General features: G+C 39.8%; 1 protein-coding gene across 3 annotated transcripts in view; it reads left to right on the top strand.

Annotated features, from left to right (window-relative positions):
• ATP8A2 (ATPase phospholipid transporting 8A2) overlaps positions 1-22,396 on the top strand; it is a 591,448-nt gene that overhangs the window by 518,801 nt on the left and 50,251 nt on the right. For all 3 annotated transcript variants that reach the window (XM_037527049.2, XM_054701459.1, XM_054701458.1), the window contains exon 34: positions 22,030-22,118. In XM_037527049.2, the coding sequence (XP_037382946.1) occupies positions 22,030-22,118 (89 nt within the window). The remainder of the gene's footprint in view (positions 1-22,029; positions 22,119-22,396) is intronic.

The following is a 22,396-nucleotide window of genomic DNA, read 5'->3' as shown; positions in this document are numbered from 1 at the left end:
TTATCTTCTTTTGCTTCAAACATTTTACATTGATGAAGACCGCTTTGAAAGCAGAACACCCACATTTGCTATCACTGCATTCATTTTTCTTATGCTTTGGCTTCAAGTATGGTGCTTTTAATATTCATGAGGTTTGAAAAAATAAACATTCTAGACTATTTCCTCTGAATGGAAATGTTATGGTTTCAGCCCCCAGAGAAAACAATTGGTAAGCTCTATAAACCCACATTTTCTCCCTGTCAGTTGGAAAGCAGCCCCATCCTGGCAGAAGTAACCTCCTCCTTGACACTTTTGGGCTTCCCAGAGCAGATGTCTGGGGGACCTGTTTTAAGAAAAAGGCAAAGAGTCAGCAGACATGCATATTTCAAGACTCTCTTTGGAATAATAGATACTCAAATACTTTCAGTTGATTCAAAAATTGTATTATTTCTGTCTCTGAACTATGTAGAAGAATTATGTGTTCTGTTTACTGGTGTTCCAAAGAAAATTGCTGAAAATTTTTCTCAGCCTTCTCTCTTACCTTTACTTATTGTCTGTAAGGATAATTACGTCTCTACACTTAACCAGTGCCTTAAATACTTTAAATAATGTAGAGCAAGAACTGCCCACAAATTTGAAAGTCAACCTTTAAAGAGAAATAAAATGATTGTACTAAAACTGACATTCATAAGTGGTCTTTCAGTAGCAGAACTTTGTATTAGGATTCATATGCTGGAGTCATATGGATGACCCATTTTGTTGATTGTCTATCATGGCTCCCAAGGTGGCATTTACAAGTTTACCAGTTCTCTCCTGAATCCCCCTCCCCCTCTGTTGCTCTAACCCTCTCAAGTCTCTCATGTCCCACATGGGACTGGTCCCATGTGCCACACTGATGCCAGCTGTATCACATACCTTCAGTTTTGTGTTTCTCATTCCCAAATCACCTCTTTCTTTTCTTTCTTTCTTAGGAGTTATGTAATTTGTCTAAATTCTTAAGGCTAGCTACCTCTTCCCTATCATATGCTATATCTCTTTGGATGACTCAAAAACTATTAATAATCACTTTCATTTCTACCACTTCCCACTAAGGATGAATGGGAAGATAGATGATATGATGATAGATGAAAATTTATTCTCCCGGCCTCCCTTGTAACTATAGACTATGTGAGCCAGAATGGGCCAGTGAGAACCAGTGGAAGTCGGACCTTCCAATATGAGAGTGGAGCTAGGTGAGGCTAACTTTTCTCTAATGTTGTAGTGTGCTTGTCATTTTGCTAAGGAGTTTGTGCTGCCTTTTTTCTTTTCTTGTAGAAGATCTCCTCTTAGTATTACATGAAGGGCAAGTCTGATGGCAAACTCTGTTAGCTTCTGTTTGTCTGAGAAAATCCTCATTACCCCTTCATACTTCATGGATAATTTTGCAGGATAGAGAATTCTTGACTGACACTTCTTGTCATTTAGGACTGTGAATATTTTCTTCTGTTCTCTTATTATTTGGGGAGTGTCTGGACAGAAATCCAGGGAAATCCTAATTTGGGAAACTATATGTTACTATTTCTTCCCTTGCTTCCTGTAAAATTTTGTCTTTGATTTTTGATAGTTTGATGTAGTTATGTGTGGATTTTTTTGCCTCTAAGAATTTTGGTGTTCTCCCTGATTGCTGGATTTTCTTACTTAATTCGTCCTGTAGGTTTGGGAAGTTCTCACTTATTATTTTTTTTCAATAGGTTTTCTAGTCCTATTTCTTTTTCTTCCCCATTCTGGCAGTCCAATCATTTATAGGTTTCCTTTTCTAACTGAATGTGATATTTCTTAGAGTTTTCTCATTTTTCCTTTGTTTTGAAGCTCTCTTCTTCTAAATGTATTTTTTTGTCTTCCACAGCTAAAATTCTTTCTTCTGCCATTTTAATTCTATTTAAAGCACTAAGTACATCTGCATTTCATTCAGAATCTCTTTTTGTGATTTTTTTCATATACTCAATCTCTTTAGTGAAGAACTCTCTTTGTTCCTAGATCACCTTTCTGAGATCTTGTGTCTGCCTATTTGCCTTTGACTGGCCTTCCAGTATCTCATTTAACATCTTTTTTTTTTCTTTATAGAGGCATGTTTTATTTGTTTGTTTGTTTGTTTGTTTGTTTGTTTGTTTGTTTATACATGCACTGGGTACAGTCAGAAGTGCGGGAGGCTGAGAGAATTCACCAGAGCGGGGAGCAGAGCAGGCAGAAGGACTGAAGTACACTGCTGAGGGGAGCAGCGGGCAGCAGGAGAGGTCTGCGCGCCATGTGGGACCCTCCTCCGGTGGCCGGGGAGCAGCCGGGGATCGAACCGGTGCCACAGAGGCCGCGGGCAGCTTCACAACCCAGCGCTCAACCGCTGCGCCACCGGGGAGGCCCTAACATCTTTACTATCATTGTTTTGAAGTCTTCTTCAGATAATTCTTCCATTTCTATCTCCTGTATACTTGTCTGGGGACTTGTATCCTTCTCATTTTGCCTTTCCATCTTGTGTTGAGATGTCCCTGGCTTGCTAGGCATGTATATTGCCTTATTTTATTTATGTGTGTGTATGAGGTTGGGGCACTGGGAGCTTGTCTTATCTTTGTCTTCTTAGTTTACCTCAATGTGAGGTGGAGAAAGGAGGGATGTCTGGGGCTTTAACACTTAATCTTGGTTTAAGGAGCGACGTTAGTCACCTCTACCTCTTGTTTTGCTCCACAGTAAGCTGTATTCTGTGCTTAGGTTGTCTTCACTTCCCTCTCCACCTCCCTGTTGTTCCTTACCTTCATGATCTATAAAGATTGGGCCTCCCAGTGGGAAGGGCAATATCCAAATCTCCAGGATCACACTCTAGAAATAATTTCCACTTGGCTTGGAGATGGCACTTAACACCATAGTTGCCCAGTGGCCAGCACTGCTCCACAGTTGCCTCATCTTCATCTTCTGCAGGGCTTGGAAGTATATGTGCTACTGATTTGCCTTCCCAAGGATTTGTGATGTCATTCTAAAGTCTTTCTTTCTGGTGTAGGGCTTTTTATGGAGTTCGGCCTGTATCCACTTGGCTTTTCTTTTATCTTTGGAAGGGGGAGGGGTTGGTGGAGGAAGAGCTCTCAATGGACATGCTACCCCAATTGTGCAGTTCCCAGTTTACCAGGTCAGAGTCTTCCGGCTCCTACAGCTCCCACTGCCCAGGTTGGGCCCAGGCCCACCGTCATGTCAGGAGCATTCCTCCAAGTAATTTCACAATGTGCTGGGCTTCCTTCAGTGCAGGAAGTCAACCACCAAACCTAACACGTTCCCCCTCACCTTCTCCTATTCTTTCCCCTCAGCAGCCACCAACCTTAGTTCTTGAACTCCCTGGGGATGTCCTGGAGCTGGATAGCTGATTCAAAGCATCTGGTTTCTTCTACGAGCACATTTCAGTATTTTCCTTCTAGTTGTTTTCAAGAGAGAGAGTAACTCCAGCTTTTTTAGCAGGCCATGTTGTGGGTGGAGCCACCTTTTCGTTTTAATAATGATTCCTTCTATGTTCAGAAGCTTTATATTTTGAAAGTTCCATTTATTTATTTTTGCTTTTGTTTCCTTCCCATTGAGGACAGCTTCATAAAGACATCACTCAGATTAATGAAGAGATTATTCCCTATGTTTTCTTCCATGTATTTTATGTTTTCACAACTTATATTCCAGTGTGTAATCCATTTTGAGATGATTTTTGTGTGTGGTGTGAGACATTGGTCCAGTTTCATTCTTTTGCTTGTAGTTATGTGTCCTGTAGGTCTTGGTGCCCACACTGAGCATGGCCTTGGTTGATAGACTTACTGGATAAATGGGTGAGCTGGGAGGCTGGTGGTCTGCAAACTGTGGAGCAGGGAGAGCATGTGAGTGATCTGTCTAAAAACCTGAACAAAAGTGAGGTAAATCTGGGGGAAATCTTGAAGTTCTTAGCCAACCTCAAAGGAGAAGATACTTGAGGAGACATGTTGAATGGCCTCCAAGAAACAGCAGAGCCCAAGAGTTCAGGTTGTATAGTAAACTTCCCTATAAGGTGTGAGAATGACATTACTTCATTCTCTAAAGTAGGAAACGAGCTACACTAAGGTTTATTGGCTCAGTTGATTGAGTGGTTCTTGTGCTGAATATGTATCTCAGAGAGGAACAACAAAGGAACGGCCTTCTGTGTGGTCATTGGAAAGGCTCTCCATCCCCAGTCTAATGGGCTTGGTCAAAGAAGATACGTAGTCTGCTTAGGGATGCCCTGGTGCCTATTTTGTTGTAGCTTCCCACAAGAAAGAAATTTTTGCATCATTTGCGTAAGCACTCCTCTCTGCAAAGGAAAGTAAACAGAAAAGTCTCCCTTTGGGTTGACTCTGAGCATCAGCTATAGCTGCTCTAGCAAAGATCAAACCAGAATATTTGCACCTTGTGGTCATTGGCATCAAAGGCCACAGGTTTTCTTTCCACCTTATTTTAATATGCTTGCAAGCCTTAGGAGGGTTAATTAAAACTGCAGGGGAGCCAAAGTAAGCATATAAAGGAACTGTTTTGATGCTTCGAAAACCCAAGCAAACAGAATCTGGATTATTCAATTAGGTATTCTTATGGGATTTGTGTTGGGTGTTTTGGTTGCTCAAAGCCTGCTGGGGAAGCCAGTCAAGGGGCTTAGACCTGAAAGGAACCATATTTAATGCCCCCCAAATTTCACTTTTCATTTTCTTATTTAGACTTCCTGTTACCAGCACATTATTGTGAGCTATACATGAACTTTTACTCTGACTTAATTTACTCAGTTCCTGAGTAAATTTCTCATCTGCCTGATACCAAATTACATGGCAGGGCCAGCCCAATTTTTCTGCCTAGTTTGGCAATCATGTTCTTGGATGTTTTTCCTGCTTTTCACCAATGGTCTTTGCTTTAATAATACACAAGGTTTGGGCCTCCCTGGTGGTGCAAGGGGTTAAGCACAGCACTGTGAAGCTACCCACAGCATCTGCAGTGAGAATTCTATCCCTAGCTGGCCAGCGAGCTACCAACATGGTGCAGCAGACCTCTCCTGTCTCACCCACTGCTCCCCTCAGCAGTGTATTTCTGTCAGTCTGCCTGTTCTGTTCCTGGCTCTGTGTCTGGAGAATCCTCTCACCACCCCAACCCCCCGAACCTCTGGCCTGTGCCCCAGTTCTTCTATGCATAAATAAATACATAAATATTTTTAAAAAAAACACACAGGGTTCCCTGAGAGGCAGTGAGGCAGGGTAGTTTAGAGTGCAGATCTCCCAGTTATACCTCTTCTTGTCTGTTTGACCTTAGACAAGTCACATAAACTCTTTACACCTTATTATATCACTGCAAAAATGGAGATCAGAATGATGGAAACTATGCCAATATTATAGGATCTGTGTTATTTCAGTAAAAGAATTCATGTTAAAGTACTTGTCACATTGTCTGGTGTAGGGGGTATTCAGTAAGTGGAAACAATTATTATATCACATACTTAAAAGGCCTAACCTAGTATCTGACTCTTGGAAAGTTACCTAAGAGGAGAGGTTTACCTGTTGCTGATCTGAGAATCCTATAGTGTCTGATAGTCTCAGTCGCTTAAGATTTACAGAGACGGTTATCTGGAGGGTATTTATGTTCTGGGCTTTGTCTTCTTTTCCAACTCCAACAATGCAGGCTGAACTGGACATATAATATACATATGGATAGCCTGTGTAGAAAAGAGTTTCCCCTTCATTGTTTCTATGAATCTATTAAAAAGTGACTCCTTGTAGCAAATCAGGTGCTATGGACGCAGGGATATAGAAAAAACATTCCCACCATTAGGAGGCTTTCAGTGTAATGAAAAAAGATGAATAATCAGCTAAGCATGACATTGAGCATAATATAGAATCACCAGGGACAGTGGAAGGCTCCTGAACTCTGGGTCTGTGGACCTGGAGCTGATGGTCCCCTAGCCAGCAGTGTGACCTAGCAAAGATCATGGGACCTCTCTGAATCCAAAATCCACATTACTATTGTAGAGTCTTATGTGTATGTGTGTTAAATGAGCAGAAGACAAGGGCCTGAGATAGTGACTGACAAATGGTAGCCATGAAAAAAAAATGACAGCACTAGAATTGCTACCATTATAGAGGAACATGTGATAGACGAACATAAAAGCATATAATTCTGCTGAGAAGGTGATATTTGAACTAATCCTGAAGGAGGAAAAAAAATTCTTAGTCAGAACAATGGCAAAGTGGGACTTTGTCAGCCAAGCAAAGCATAAGATAGGCAGGGCCTCCCTGGTGGCGCAGCGGTTGAGCGCTGGGTTGTGAAGCTGCCCGCAGCCTCTGCGGCGCCGGTTCGATCCCCGGCTGCTCCCCGGCCACCAGAGGAGGGTCCCACATGGCGCGCAGACCTCTCCTGCCGCCCGCTGCTCCCCTCAGCAGTGTACTTCGGTCCTTCTGCCTGCTCTGCTCCCCGCTCTGGCTCTGGTGAATTCTCTCACCCTCTCGTGCTTCTGACTGTACCCAGTGCTTGCATAAACAAATAAATAAATCTTTAAAAAAAAAAAAAAGAATAATATAGGCAAAGGCCAATGTAGAGGTAGACATTAATGTCAGACAGATTAGTAAGAGAAAATAATAAATTTGATTGCATATGCATGGAGAACTCATATAAGTATAGATTCTGAAATAAATGGGCAAAATGAAGGTATATATACTGAGCTAAGGAATAGAATAATGGCCTGGGGCTTCAACAAGAATGGAAAGTGACTCTTATGACAAAGAGGGGCTCATGGAATAAAGACCACTTTCTTTGTAATTACATGTTTTCCCCGCTATGTAGGTAAATTCTCCAATAGAAAAAGTTATTTCTGGCAAAAACCCTAGTTCTCTGTAATACCCCCAATTTTCATTATTTTAGGTCAATAAAGGAGTGGTACATGTTTCCAGTAAACTTGTCCTTGATTAACCTCAGTTTGAAATAATCCACATATCAAATGACACATCTTGGAAAGGCCTGTTCTGGACATTTAGGGAGGCCTGTCCTTCACCAGAAAAAAAAAAAATGTAAGGAATTGAAAAAATGCAGCTAGTTCAACATGACTGGAGTACAGAGTGCTGGTGATAGAAATCCAGGACAAATAGGTATCAGCCATGGCTTCAAATTCCATTGTAGATAGTTAGGTTTTGCCAAATTTTGTAATATATTAAGAATTTTAGTGCCAGGTACTTAACTACTTATATATGCATGCTGAATGCCCAACAACCATCCTACAGAGAAAGTCCCTTTGTACAGATGTATAGGAGATTATTTAATCATTAAGATCTTCAACTTAATATATGGTGTGTTAGACAAGCAGTTAACCTGAAGGATATATTGTCTCATTTGATATTTCATGTTAAATTCTGTTGTCTTATTTGTTTGTTTCATCTTCATTCCTTATTCTACTTTGGATACATTTGGAACAAAGCAGTACAGCAAATAATTGATAGTAAAACTTGAATGATAGTCAATTGATTAGAAGAAGTGGAGATGTGGCTCACTATTAAAGTGACACAAAGATTCCTTTCTACTTTGGGTCATGTTATTCTTCCCAAATAAATCAAGCATATATTAAGAACAACACAATATATTTTAATTTTCCAAGAGAATATTAGGCTTGAGTCCAAAATAAGGTAATATGGAACATTTGGTTGAGGTTGAAGCTAGGGATTTCATAAAATTTTGTGTGTCACACAAAAAGGAATCAGACTCAACCCAACTTGAGATAGACCATTCTCAATCAAAACATTTGAAAAGTACATGTTAGCATCAACCCCAGGAACGTGGGCTATGTAATTGTACCCAGTGACCCACAGTTTGGTAATCTGAACTGCTTCTGTGAACCTCAGCCCCTCAAAATACTTAATACACATTTATTTTGGACGCATGCTGAACAGGTGTTTCCTCTGTGTCACAAATGGTTTAAACGAAAGTCTTGCTTATGTCCAGCACATTCAGCTGGAATCACAGGGCCAGCTGATGGTCTGTGAGCATGTTTGTTCATCTGTGCTGATGTTGACAACCAGCACTTGCTGATTCCCATGTTGGTCAGCACTGGACATAGAACAGATGTTGGGGATTACAGGGAAGGATTCGGGGAGGCTGCGGGCCCAAGTTTTGTGCGGAAGTAATTCATTGTGGAGACATAGACAGGCCCTGTTGAATCTTCAATGAGAAGTTCTGTGAAATAAGTCTCAGTGGGCCTGAATATCAGGATTCAAAGCAAGTGTTTTCCTGTGTCCTTTAATTGATGGAAAAATAGTAAATCATCATCTTCAGTCAAGTTGAATGAAAATGGGAAAAATCCTAAGCCTACAAATTTTCATGCAAGTTCTAACCTATAAATTAATTAGCAAGATCATGACACCAAAGAGTGAGAGTAGAATCCTTTGATTGATACCATGGTGAATCATTGGGAGATAGTTTGGAGAGACCCATCCCTCAAAGTTTGGCTGCCCCATCCCTATCCTGCCTGGAAAAAAATTTGTTTAAGGCTGGACTCAGTTTACCCCAAAATAAATCAGAGCTGTTTCTTTCTGGCCATGTCATGCTGACCTGAAAGTTCTTTGTCTAGCTGCTTCATTGGTGGTATTATTTACTGCTCACCTCACTGTCCAAGCCTAGAATGCTATAGGTTGGGGAAATTTTAGTATCTGCTCAGGGGACCAGCTACAATCTCAACTCTTACTGGAGTCCTGCTCTGTGAAAACTAACAGAGTGGTAGCACTCTATAGATTTAATGAATTCTCAGTTTGATTTGGTTAATTTTAAATTATTTGATTTAAAAATATCAGATCACTTAAAGAGTTACAAAGAAAGAGATATGATGAGAATTGTCTTGACCAGTAAAGGTCACCTAAGAAAAATTTAGAAGTAAGAATTTTAAATAGGAATTCTAAATGTAATAGAAATCAGAAAACATGTTTTTCAAATTTTTCTTTTACATTGGTTCCATTGCCAACTTATAATCTTTTACGGATTTCAGTAGAAAGATGTAAGCTCATTGGCCTGTGTGTCTGTTCTTGTTCCAATACCATGCACTTTTGATTATTATGGCTTTGTAGTATAGTTTGAAGTCTGGGAGTGTGATACCTCCATTCCCTTCCTTTTTTTTTTCAGGAGTAAAAATGCATAAAATAAAAAATAAATAAACAAACAAATAAATAAAAAGAAAGATGTAAGTTCAACTATTATTGCCTTAGAGTTGATTTGACTTTTCTTGTTTTGATTTTTGCAGAAATGTAGCATATATGTTGTTTTCTTTGGAGCTCAGCATATGAATATTTCTTCTAGGGAGAAAGCAAGTTAATAGTATAGAGAACAAAAAATTCAACAATAGATTACTAATAAATGTTTTAAAGAAAAAAAGATTCAGGAGTCAGGAAACTGTGTATCATTGGCACTAAATGGCATAGTGACTAAGTAAAATATGAAGCAAAACAAAATGGAACCTTGCAATAAATATTCTACAATCAAAATGCATTAGTTAGAATATACTTATCCAGTCAGCTAGTGCTTATTAACAGCAACTCAAAATAATCTCATTGGTTTCATTTTTTAAAAAGCGGTGGAAAGACTTATTATTATGTTTTGCTTCTCTTTCTTTGAAAACATTTATTTCTCCAAACATAGTAGAAATATAGAAGACAATTCTATAAAAACAAAATAAATCCCTCAGAACCTTTGACTATTAAAGGGGAACAAAGACCTAAAAAGAGAAGGTCTGGGTGGTTTTATGAAGCTTATAACATCAAATGTTATTTACATCTTAGCCCAATTTTAAAATGGGGAATTGCTGCAAATGTAGAGGGGCTTTCTATAGAAGGATCAGTCAAATGTTCGTGTTTGATTGTATCTAAGGATTTTTAAACTAGGGAGACTGTATTGAAAAGATAAATTGAAATATATGGGAAAGGGAAATGTAGCTGAAATGTTTCTATTAGTGTGTGTTTAAAAAATTGGATCTGTTTTGTGTAGATTTTCAACAGTGACCTGGTAGAGAAAGTCAAAAGCACATTAATTAAATTTACAGAGCCAAAAAAGGTGAAGACCCAGGAGATTAGATGTAAAAAATACAGATGGACTGAGAGAGATGAGAGGAAGTGGACAGACAACATGATATTCAGCTTGGAAATATGCAAGTTAATCCGATGGGGAATACTTACCAAAAAGCAGATAGCTGGTTTAAAGAAAAAGTTAATAAAATGTTGAGTCTGAAAAACTATACAGACCAAAGCCAGGAAATTACAAAGTTATGGATCCCGCAGTAACTGTAAATTAATCCCACTGCACATATGTAGTATTTCATATTGCTGTATATGGTGTTAACTTTCACGCCTAAACATGCATGCATGTGTGTGTGTTTTGTCTGAATTACAGTTGTAATGGAACAAAGGTGCAAACAGGACATGTAATGGATTGCCTGCTTCTTTCACAAGTCACCCAGGAGCCTTTGAGGCCAGGCTGCTCCTTTACCTAGGAATAGAGGGGAGGAGGAGACAGACTTTGACTCAGAGTCTTGTGGTGCATCACAGGAGCTAGGAAGATATGCACATTTCTTAACTGCTTGGCAATTGTAAAGTGGTCACGAGCATCCTGGGTGCATGGAAGGAAGACCGTAGCACATTCCAGAGACAACACACTAGATTGAAATATGTCCCCACTCCTAGTTTCTCCTTTCCTTTTGCTCATAGCATGTGAATTACTCCATTTCTGACATACTCCTTTATTCCTATTTTTTTCCAAGTTACCTTTCATTTTTCCTGTCTGTATAGTCCCCTTTTCTAACTGGGCTCATTATAGGAACTAAAATGCAGTGTTTTCCTTTTAAAGCATCCAAACAATTGATCTGACTGTTTCTTTCCTTTTTAAAACAAAAATATTTTCTGTCAACTTTTATGGCATATTATCTAATACAGCTGTCTTCACACTTCACATTAACCTGGAGGAGTCCACATATATTTTTTTTAAAGATTTATTTATTTATTTTATACAAGCACTGGGTACAGTCAGAAGCGCGGGAGGGCAAGAGAATTCACCAGAGCCAGAGCAGGGAGCAGAACAGGCAGAAGGACCGAAGTACACTGCTAAGGGGAGCAGCGGGCACGGCAGGAGAGGTCTGTCGCACCACGTGGGACCCTCACCCGGTGGCCGGGGATTGAACCGGCGCTGCAGAGGCTGTGGGCAGCTTCGCAACCCAGCACTCAACCGCTGCGCCACCACGGAGGCCTGAGTCCACATATTTTTCCTGACACATCTTCCAGGCCATTTCTCATCTAGTTCATGTGTCTGCTGTAATAGATTTTTCACTCCTGCTACATCATTGGGGATCTTTCTACCTATGTTGACAGCTCTTCTGTTTATCATGACTTCATAATCCTTTGACCTCCACCTTTTAAGTCCATTACCATGGTCACCTCCCCATTCCATGGCAAGGTTACCCCTCTACCACCTCATCACTGAAATCTGTGACTTCTGCAAGATCTGATCACCTGAGTCCCTTCAACTCACAGCAATCCCTGTTCTTCCACAGCTTCCCAGGCCCTGCTCCCACGGAGCCTGCTTTCCACCTTCACTAACATTATCGACTTCTGAACCTTATAGTGTCTCCAGCAACTATCCTGTGAATAAGCACTTACCAGTTCTACCAGCTTTCATCTTCCTTTTTACTAGCCGGGCTCTAAAGTCAGTTGTATAAGTGCTACATTCATTCTGATCAATTATCTTGCCCTTTTTGGTTCTGCTATTTCTACCCTATCACTCCCTACCATCTGCTTGCTTAGTTCTATGCTCTGAGGCTGTTCAGCATTTTTAGAAAAAGTCCATTCATTGTGTCCTCATCAGAGTTATCTGTGTATGCTAGTAGTTAGTCTTCCACTGGTGATTTCAGATCTATTTTCTGCTTCCTGTTCTCCAAGTAGCATCTTCAAAGGTCTTACTCCTCCATAGCTCCAGACTGCTTTGGCTGCACCTTCTACTTAAGAGATTGTGGCTACGTCCATCGGTTTTGACAATATCCTCCTTGCCACCTAAAGGTATCTTCAAATTATTATCTGCTAATTTTGCTTCCTCCCATCTCTGAGTTAACAACTGGTCTTGAATTTCCAGGGCCAGATCATCCAACTTAGCACCTGATGTCATCCTCTCTTCTTCACTCTGAGACCACAGTGTTTTACCAGGCCCCCTTTGGAAATTTCACAATTAAGATTTCTTCTCCCTGCTGTGTCTTTCCCCACCTACCCTATCATCTGGCTTGTGCCACCTGACCTTCCTCCACTCCCCGTTAATTCTGCATACTGATGAGTCTCCTGCTCATCCTCCTCCCTTGCCTTTTCTAAAAATTCCTCACCTTCAGAACCTCTTTTTCTTCCCTCATCATGATTTAATACAGTCCTGGCTTCTTTCTCCTCATCTCCTACTACAGCCATCACAGTGATTGTACTCCCAAGCCTTTATTATCACACATGCCCTTTCTTTATGATCTTGTATTTCCACAGGTTTATCCCTCCCCGTGACACCAGTAACCTCCAAATTATAGGACTACCCACCTATCTTGTGAGAGTTTCAGACACACCTGCCTATACCTGCCTTAAACTGAGAGAATATATGCCCATTGCTCCAGATTTGAGGCTTTGTTCCTGCTCTTCTTCTGGGTAGAGAACTTCTCATTACCTGTAACTAGAATTTCAATGAACCCCGCATTGGAGCTCTCTTATAGAACTTTCGTTATTCTACTTTCCTTTAGAACTATCTTGTTACTCTTCCTCCACTAACCAAAAACTGCTGGAGGACAAGGACTGCCCCTCATTTCCCCCATGGTCCAGGCTGCATCACACACTAAACTGAAGCTTTGTGAATTCACATCTGGAAACAGCCTTTAAATCCACACCTTGTAATGGTTCTCACACAGCTGTGCCAGATACAGCTAAGTGCGGAATTGTTCAATATTGTGACACATTTCATAAGTAGAAACAAAGGAGGTGGAATTAAACACCCAGCCTATTCAAATGTTAACATGTCTTTTGTGAAGAAGTATAATATTAACTATATTGTTAAGTCCCTCTCCCAATCTCTTTCCCCTTGCGATAAAAATACTCATTATTTTAATATTTACTATTTTCTTGCATGTATTTTATATGTATAAACCTGTAGAAAATATAAACAATGTGCGGTATTGATTTTTTCTAGGGACTTGAACTTTATGTGGGTTATATCATGTATACCCTTCTCCTCAACATTGAATTGTTTACAGTTTTGTGTTTTGTTTTAACTGCCTCTGAAGTTTATCTATAGTGATAAAATTGTGATTCATTTTAATGCTATTTTCAGTTATGTAAATATGCCACAATTTATTCTCCTATTGATAAACATTTAAGTTTCCAGTTTGGGGCTTTTGTTTTTTGTTGATGGTTTGTTGCAGTTAGCAAAGATGCGATGACATAGATTCCTATTCTGTTTGTGTGAGTTTCTCTATAGTGTGTCACTATGGACAGAATGTGCATTAAAAATCTCTCAATCTCTGGCTTTTCTTTAAACTTTCTATGGTGTCTTTTAGTGCAAGGTTTCCATTTTTAATGCAGTCAAACATATCTCTTTTTCCCCATGATTTCTGCTATTTTGTGTTGAATTTTCTAAAAGTTAATCAAGATAGTAAAAATACTGTCCCACGTTTTCTTACATGCGCTTGATGGTTTTGCTTTTTACTTTGATGGCTTTAATTTACCTGCAAGTAATATGTGCCCATGATATGAATTGGGTGTGATTGGGTGTTCTGCACCAGAGAAGCTGAAACATGCTCCAACAAGACTTCCTCCCAGCACTGATGCACAGAATACTTAACTGCTCCAATTCTAGTGTGGTCATGTGGGATCCTTCAGGTCCAGGCTATGAATCTCTGGTGTTGCATCTGAGGGGCATTATCTGAGCTGAGTATGACCTGGTGACCTCCTGATAGCCATAGTAAGAGGAACATGAGCATTCACCCCTAGGATTTTACATGGGGAACAGCTAAAATGACCCAGGATCTGTGCATGAAAGGCTTGCTTTCCCTAGAGAGTCTGAGAGTAATAAAATCTCTGGCTTATGAAAGTCAAAGCTTCTCCAAACTGGAAATCTCTGGAAAACTGCAGGACTATCACCTGGAGGCCTCCTCTCCTCTCTCAAATTACTTCCCTTTTATAAAAATGATTATTTTATAACCTGTCCTTGCCCTCTGGGATGCTTCGAAGACTAAGATATTATTTTTGCTTCCTGGGTACCAACATTAATAAGACTTGTCCTTCTGATTAGCAAGGAACCATGAAATCCAATGCGATCCCACAGCTTATTTAGATTCTGGGCCATCTATTAATGGATATGCACCTTGTTTGTTAACTGAGCTGCACGATGTGAAAGCTTTGGCTTTATTAAGTAAGGTTGCATGACTACTTGCTCAGTTAGCACAGCTGCATCATGCTGGGGGAATAAAAAAAACATCCCTGTGAAATAGTTCAATTATTGAATTCATCATTTAAAAGTATTATATTTTAAGCAGAATAGTAAAAGACAAAGGTCAGAATATCATCAAAGAATTTATGTATGGTAAAGTCAGGCTAGAATTTCTGGGCTATAAATTGAAGTTGGATTACACATACTGAAAGGCTTACAATTTATTAATTTTGAAATGCTAGCATATCAATAAAGAAGATACTGGTAAACCATAATCTGTTAAGAATATGACTCCAGAGTTGGAGAGACCTGAATTCAAATCTTGGCTAGCCCCCTTTTACCACATGACCTTGAATTGGTCACTTAACTGCCACCCCTTATTTGCCTCATCTGTAAAATAGGAACAATTAATAGTTTTCTTGCAGAATTTTTTGTGGAGTTTAGAAATAATATGTGTCGAAGTACCCAGGAAGAGAGGTTTAATAGATCTGCTTCTCTCTGTGCCTAAGGCTCATGGTATCATTAATAAAAACAGAAAAATGCCAGGGTAAGGGTTGAAAGAAGTGAGTTGCTTTCAGGCAAATAATACACATGTGCATAATTTGGGATACCCTTGTTACGCATGTAGAGTTATTGCTGAGTGAATCCTTAGGTGCATCTGGAAGTGTGTATAGAGATGAATCAGTAATTGAACAATGCGCTCCATTCTGCCAGTGTGTGTAGGTACCTGTAAGCGAGTCTGGGGAGGCATGGGCGTCCTTCATCTGTATCCCTCCTGAGTAACTAACTGGTGCTCAGACACTGCTGCAGGAAGGAAGGCCGATTGGTTGTTACTGTGAAGTTTTCAGTTTCATGGAAGAAGTAAATCAACCTTATGACTAGAAAGCACTATTTTACGTTCTTAATTTGGTACTTGGGATGGATATTTTCCTATACTCATTTGGTTATCTTGAAAATTTTATTAAGTCAAGTCTCTCCCCAAGAACATTTTTCTATTAAAAAAGAAATCTGAACTTTGGTGTGGAGGAGCAGTAAAAAGTAACAGCAAGAGTGAGAGAGAAGAGAAATATGCAGAAGGAATCCCTGGAGGGCTACAAGCCGCTGCTAAATTTCAGTTGCAGTTGTCAGAGTTAAAGAAAACATTGGAGAAAATGTCTCATCGAGGGGTCCCCAGATTGTTCTACTCTGGGAAGGCCAGCTGAGGGGTGGACCACGGCCAGCTGGCAGAGGCTCAGACGCCGGGTACCATGCACGCTCCAGCCACTGAGCTCATTTGCTCCATCTAAGTCATTTTACAGTCAAAACTGTTTCAAGATCAGCACAAGGCAATGTACAGATGTTTGGGGGTGGGGAAGCCAGGAGAATTTGAGGAAGGAAAAAGTACACACTTAATTTTTTTTGCAAGAAAATACTTTTTTTATTATTATTTATATTTTCTTACATCATTGTTCTTCCCTCAGGTGTACTGAGGTACTCCCACCACTATAGCACCCATGAACTATGAACTATCACCATCATCAGTTGTGCTCTTCCCTCCCTTCTTTGACCCTTCTCCTTCCCTCTCCCTTGCTGTTTGCCTCAAATCTATGGTCAACTTGTAAGTTTTGTCTTTTCCCTGATTTTGTTTTTTTTTGGTTTTCCTATGTTCTACCTATAAGCGAAAACATTTGATATTTTTCCTTTTCCTTCTAACTTATTTCACTTAGCATAATCCCTTCCAGCTCCATCCGTGTTGCTTAATTTTGAAGGTAAAGCCCAGGGCTTCTTGGGTTTGGGGGAGATGGAATGTGTATGAACATAGCTAACTGTGTTGGGCACAACAGTCCTGCCAGGCAGATGCTTCTGGCGTCATGGTCTCACAGGAGCAAACTGAAGCACAGAGAGGTTAGTTAAGCTTTTTTCATGTTAGAGTTTAAGAGTCAGAGACACTATTTCCAGTCCATGTGAATCCAGAGTCCTAGTGCCTTCCTACTAAACTCAGCTGCTGAGAAAATCCAGGAGAGTAATTAGCCCAAGGTTGCCACACTGGTCCTGTGCTCTGCTTCCTCAGTCTGAGTTTATTGTGAGGAAGGAGCTGTCCCAGGGGGTGTCTTGCTCCTCCTGAAAATCCTTCTCCACACTGGTCCTGTGCTCTGCTTCCTCAGTCTGAGTTTATTGTGAGGAAGGAGCTGTCCCAGGGGGTGTCTTGCTCCTCCTGAAAATCCTTCTCATGGATCTCCATTAGAGATCCATGGGATATAGATTAAGAGGCATCCCAGGAAATCCAATGAGGTATGAAACAGAAAATCTTTGTCCCACAGCAATGACCAAGAATCAGGGGAAATTTGCATCTCAGCAAGTTTGTGATACAAAGTTTAGTGAGTCAAGCAAGGTCTTTCTATGTCCACCCTCAGTAAATTCCTGCTTTCAATTCCTGGGTTTCTGATATGCCATCTAGCATATATATTATTTGCATACCCAGATACATATTTGTGACTGTTAATTCTACTCTCCTTAGATGTGTCCATGAAACCCTCCTTAACTGTGGAGGACAAAAATGACACAAATACCCTGGGAAGCTCGAGCATGCTTCCTGTGGCATTGCAGCTCAGAAACATTTATTTGAAAACTTGAAGTTTAGGAAAAAAGCATTCAAATTTATTGTGAAAATGTTCTTGGTTTTCATATGAATTGACCTATTTGTCAAATCTTCACTTGAGAGTGAAGATCCAGGATGTTGTATCTTGTTTATCATATGGTGTTATATACTATAAAACATAGGTACTCTAATTTAGAATATACAAATTTTCCAGGTTATATTAACATTTTCAAAGGTATTCTAAATATCCAAGGAGTGATTGATAAGAACTTTTGAGAGGTAAAATATCTCCTACTTGTTATGCTTATTTTATTGTGTAATTCCCACTGTCTACACCTTTATTAATTTCAAGTAGGAAAACTGGGGAGATAATCTTTCCCATAGTCACTCCAGTCAGGCCATCTGAGTTGCTGCCTTGTACATGTGAGGCCAGTTCTCAGGGTTAGAGAAGCCATTTGTCATCAGCAGAAACAATGATTTTATATCTTCAGTTTGTGGTTCCTGCCAACTGGTAGTCTACAGAAAAATCTGAAGATACACCTCTAAAATTACTTCTATTTAGGATATCATCACAGGTTCAGATTTTAAAAATCAACAATATTTATAAATTTTCCTTTCATGTAAATAGTATGTTTTCTGTAGAAAAAAATCAGGAAGTAGAAATAGCCAAAGAGATATGAAAAATAAACATCAGCAATCATATTATATCCTTCTGATATACTGTTCCCATTTTTTACTGACCATAAGCATGCAGATACATATGCAAAGGGGTTGACAATCTCAGGTCTATCAAGTCTGGGCTACTCCACTACTTCTGAAGACCTGGGATGATGTTTTGTTTTGTTTTTTATTTGTTTTTAAAGATTTATTTATTTGTGCATACAAAAACTGGGGCACAGGCCACAGATGTGGGGGGTGAGAAGATTCACCAGAGACAAAGTGGGGAACAAAACAGGTAGATCTACTGAAATACACTGCTGAGGGTAGCAGCAGGTGAGACAGGAGAAGTCTGCTGCACCATGTGGGTAGCTCCCTGGCTGGGGATCGAACTTGTGCTGCAGTGGCTGTGGAGAGCTTCATAGGTTGCTTCTTAACCCCTCATGTCCCCAGGGAGGCTCTGTTTTGTTTCTTACATGAGGAAATATCAAGATAGTGTTAGGGGGAAAAGGATGTCCCAAAGCAAATTCCATATAGGCATGTTAACACAATGTAATGCTTAACAAATAACACAAAGATGTGGGTAGACTGCTCCTGGAAATAACATCTCAAGTTTAAAGTTGAGACTTGGATCAATTGTGCTTCGTTTTTCATACTTTTCATGCTGTAGTAGACCCCCTATAAAATGTTGTCTCAGTACTCATATTTTTCCTTAGCAATATAACCTGACATATCTGTATGCCAACAACTATAGTCCTGTGTCAGTTTAATTGCTGCTTAAGAGTCCATTGTACATAGATAGCACAATGCATTTAGTAAATCCTCATCTTTGACAACTATTTCTTAGATAATTTACCACTCTAGCAAATATTCTTATACTTGCTTTTTTACACATTTACTTACTTGTTTCATTGGGATGAATTTTGAGAGATGTAACTCATGGGACAAAATGTGTCTACATATTTTTAAATTTTCAAATTGTTCTTTTATATCCTATGCTTGTAGAGTAGAAGAAGAAACATCATTAAAATGGTCGTATTATCTAAAGCAATTCACAGAGTCAGTGGAATACCTATCAACATCACAATGACCTTTTTCTTTTTTAAAAAAAAGATTGATTGATTTATTTATACAAGAACCAGGGTACAGGCCAGATGTGCGGGAGGGTGAGAGGATTCACCAGAGACAGGGCGGGGAACAGAACAGGCAGACTGATGAAATACACTGCTGAGGAGAGCAGCGGGTGTGACAGGAGAGGTCTGCTGTGCCATGTGGGACTCTTGCAGCAGGCCGGGATCGAACCCGCGCTGCAGAGGCTGCAGACAGCCTCACAGCGCTGCAGTCAACCGCCTGCGCCACCAGGGGAGGACCCACAATGACCTTTTTCAAAGAAACTGAACAAACAATTATAAAATTTATAGGGAACCACAAAAGGCCCTGAGTAATTAAAGCTAAGAAGAAAGAGGAAAAAAATGGAGGTATTATATTTTCTGACTTCAAACTATCCTACATAGTAACAGTAATCAAAACAGTATGGTTTGAACAAAAACAGAAACCCAGACAATAGAACAGAATAGAAAGCCCAGTGATAAACACACACAAACATGGGCAGGGAGCCACAGCTACACAATGGAGAAAAGAAATTCTCTTTAACAAATGGCTTTGGGATACCTGGAAGGCCAGATGCAAAAAAATAAGACTAGATCCATACTTAACTCCATACACAAAAAATAACTCAAAATGGATTATAGGTCTGGATATAAGAAACAAAACTATAAGATATTTTGAAGAAAGTATAGATGACATGCTAGAGGATATCTCCCACAAGAAAATATTTGGAGCCTCAACTCCAATAGCAAAGAAACTAAAGCAAAAATAAACAAGTAGGACTACATCAAGTTTTTGTTCCTCAAATAAACCATCACAAAAACAAAAAAGCAACCTCCAGAATGGGAAAAAAATATTTTCCCATCACACACCTACAAGGCACTAATTTCCAAAATTTACAAAGTACCAATCGTTCAATATCACTTATTATAAAAGAAATGCAAACCAAAACCACAATGAGATATCACCTCACCCCTGTGAGAATGGCCCATATCAAAAAGAATGGAAACAACAAATGTTGGTAAGGACATGGAGAAAAAGGATCTCTTCATCCACAATTGGTGGAAATCCAAGTAGGTGCAACCACTATGGAAAATAGTACGGACTTCTCTTAAGTATATAACAATGGAAATTTCATATGATCCAGTAATACCTATATTAGTTATTTAAACTAAAATTATGAAAACTCTAATATGAAAAGATTATCTCCACCTAAGTTCATAGCAGCACTGTCTACAATTGCCAAGTCATGGAAACAACATAAGTGCCCTCCAACAAACAAATGCATAGGGAACTGTGGGGTATATACTCAATGGATAACTACACAGCTGTTAAAAAGATGAAATAACGGCTTTTGGGACAAAATGGATGAACCTTGAGGTGATTATGTTAAGTGAAATAAGTCAGAAAGTGAAAGATATTGAATGGTTTCACTCATCTGTGTAATATAAATAACCAAAAACATAACAGCAGGAATAAATCTTGGGCTTAGTGAAAGAACTTAATAGTTGCTTGAGGGAGCAGGAGCTAGGGAGGAGAGGATCAAGAAGGGAGCAGATGGGGTACTGGCACAGGTGATTTGGTGGAGAGTTAGTGGAACATGTTCACATGTGAAGGAGCAAAACTATAACTCCAAAATTAAAGTTTAAACATTTTTTAAAAGAAAGGCAACAATTAATTTGCTTTTCAGAAAACTAGTGCTCCCTTTTTAGAAAAGGAAAGCAAGTCCTTCAATGCCAGGGTTGGGGTTCAAATGAGACACCAAATCTCACTTCTCAGTTTTACTGTCATAAAATTTCAAGTGCCACACAGGGTATGTGATAGGGTTCAGAGACAAAACAGATGAGGTTAGGCATGGACTTAGCCAGATCAGCAAGCTATGGCTTCCCCCTAATTGGGGTGTGCTGTTGGAGAAGCTATGAGGACAGAAACTGAGAGGCAGCCCAGCTTGAATTGAGTTAGGTGGAGTAACAAAGGTTTTCCTGTGTGGTTGGTCCACTGGAGCAGAAAATGGAAATCAGAGAGTGAGCTGGAACTTGAATGCCAGGCTAGACTTGGGCCACGCTTACTGTATACCAGTAAGAAGATTGCTCTGGGGCACCCTTGGTTCCAAGTCCCTGCAGGGTCTCTAAGGTAGTTTGAGCCTTAACCCCTCTGCTCTCACTCCTTCTGTAAACCTGACTCCACTTTGTAATGACTTTTAGCAAAACATATCTATTCCAGTAGGAGCAAATGATGAGATCTCCAGAAAAAAAAAAAAAAAAAAAAAACTGAAGAAACATGAAGGATTCTGTCATACTTTAATTTTGGTCCCTTTTCTGAATAACTCGTCCTAGGACAATTGCCAGTTGCCAGGCAGCTAGCTCCATGCTCCTGGCATTGCTCTCTAGACACTACACTGTAAACACTTTGTATTCCCAGCCCCCATTTGTGTTCAGAGCAAATTCTTCCCTCTCTTTCCTTTTTGCCCTAAGTTCTGTTTTCAGAGGTTCACTCATTGAAGTCTAACTTGGTCCTGCACCTCTGTTCTTTAGAACCCTTTAATTGTTTCCCCACAACGATCACTATCTGAGCATCTCAGGAACAAGGAATTCTTATCAGGGACTGCACCTCTCCCTGCTCTTGCTCATCATTCATCTGTCCACCTGGAATGGCCCTTTCCTCACTCCCTTGAGATCTGTTGAAGTCTGTTCCAGGCAGGCTCCACACTCTATCCTCTTCACAGATATCTTTCCAGTCACCTGCCTTTTGTTGAATCCCATTAGTGGAATATGATTGTGATATAGATCATACTCCATGTGTAATGTAAATTGTATTTACATTTTTAAGGTCCTTGAAGGCAGGACTTTATCTCTTCTTCTTCATCATCTTCTTCTGGATGTTGAGAGTCATAGACTTGTGCAAGACACTAATTCCAAGGAACAATTAGCAGCAAAGGAACGTGAACTGATGGATAAGTGAAATAAAGAATCCCAGTGGAGTGAAGTTTGTCCTGTAAGAGTCTGGCAACTCCAGCCCTTCTCTATAGTAGGAATGTAGGACAACATTATAATGGAAAAGGGGGTGGAAGCACCTATAAAAGCAGGAAATAAGAGCTGATGGAGACTCTGGAAAGAGATCATCTCTTCAGCATCTCATGACATTCTTCTTGGGTGTAATATTTAAACTTGAATGCAATGCTTTCTGTTGCTTTTCATTAAAAGATGTTTTTTGGGGTAAAGCATTTATACACATGTCATTTCTGTTTCTTGCAGGCAACTATGGTCCTGAGCTCCGCACACTTCTGGCTGGGATTATTTCTGGTTCCTACTGCATGTTTGATAGAAGATGTGGCCTGGAGAGCGTAAGTGAAGAGGGAAAGAGGCACTCTTAAGTCTTGCCCATCTGTCCCACTATTGTCATGTGAGCTGTGCTCCATGTTATTAAGTACTTTGGAATGTCTCAAAAAGCAGATATCCTGACATCTACAAACAAAGAATGTAAAGGATATTGGGTTAGTTTTTTTCTTTAACCTGTGCTTCATCCCAAGAGAGATTCCGTGAAGGTCAGTAGGGATATTGCTTGTATATGACTCATCATAAAGAAGAGATTTTAAGTACAAAGCTGTTCCAGGTTTAGTAA

Source organism: Talpa occidentalis, unplaced genomic scaffold (assembly GCF_014898055.3).
Source record: "Talpa occidentalis isolate TD23 unplaced genomic scaffold, MPIMG_talOcc4v2.1 talOcc4.5, whole genome shotgun sequence".
Taxonomy (NCBI): Eukaryota; Metazoa; Chordata; class Mammalia; order Eulipotyphla; family Talpidae; genus Talpa; species Talpa occidentalis.
The sequence above is the reverse complement of the archived record's forward strand: the minus strand, read 5'-3'. Positions and strand labels throughout refer to the sequence as shown.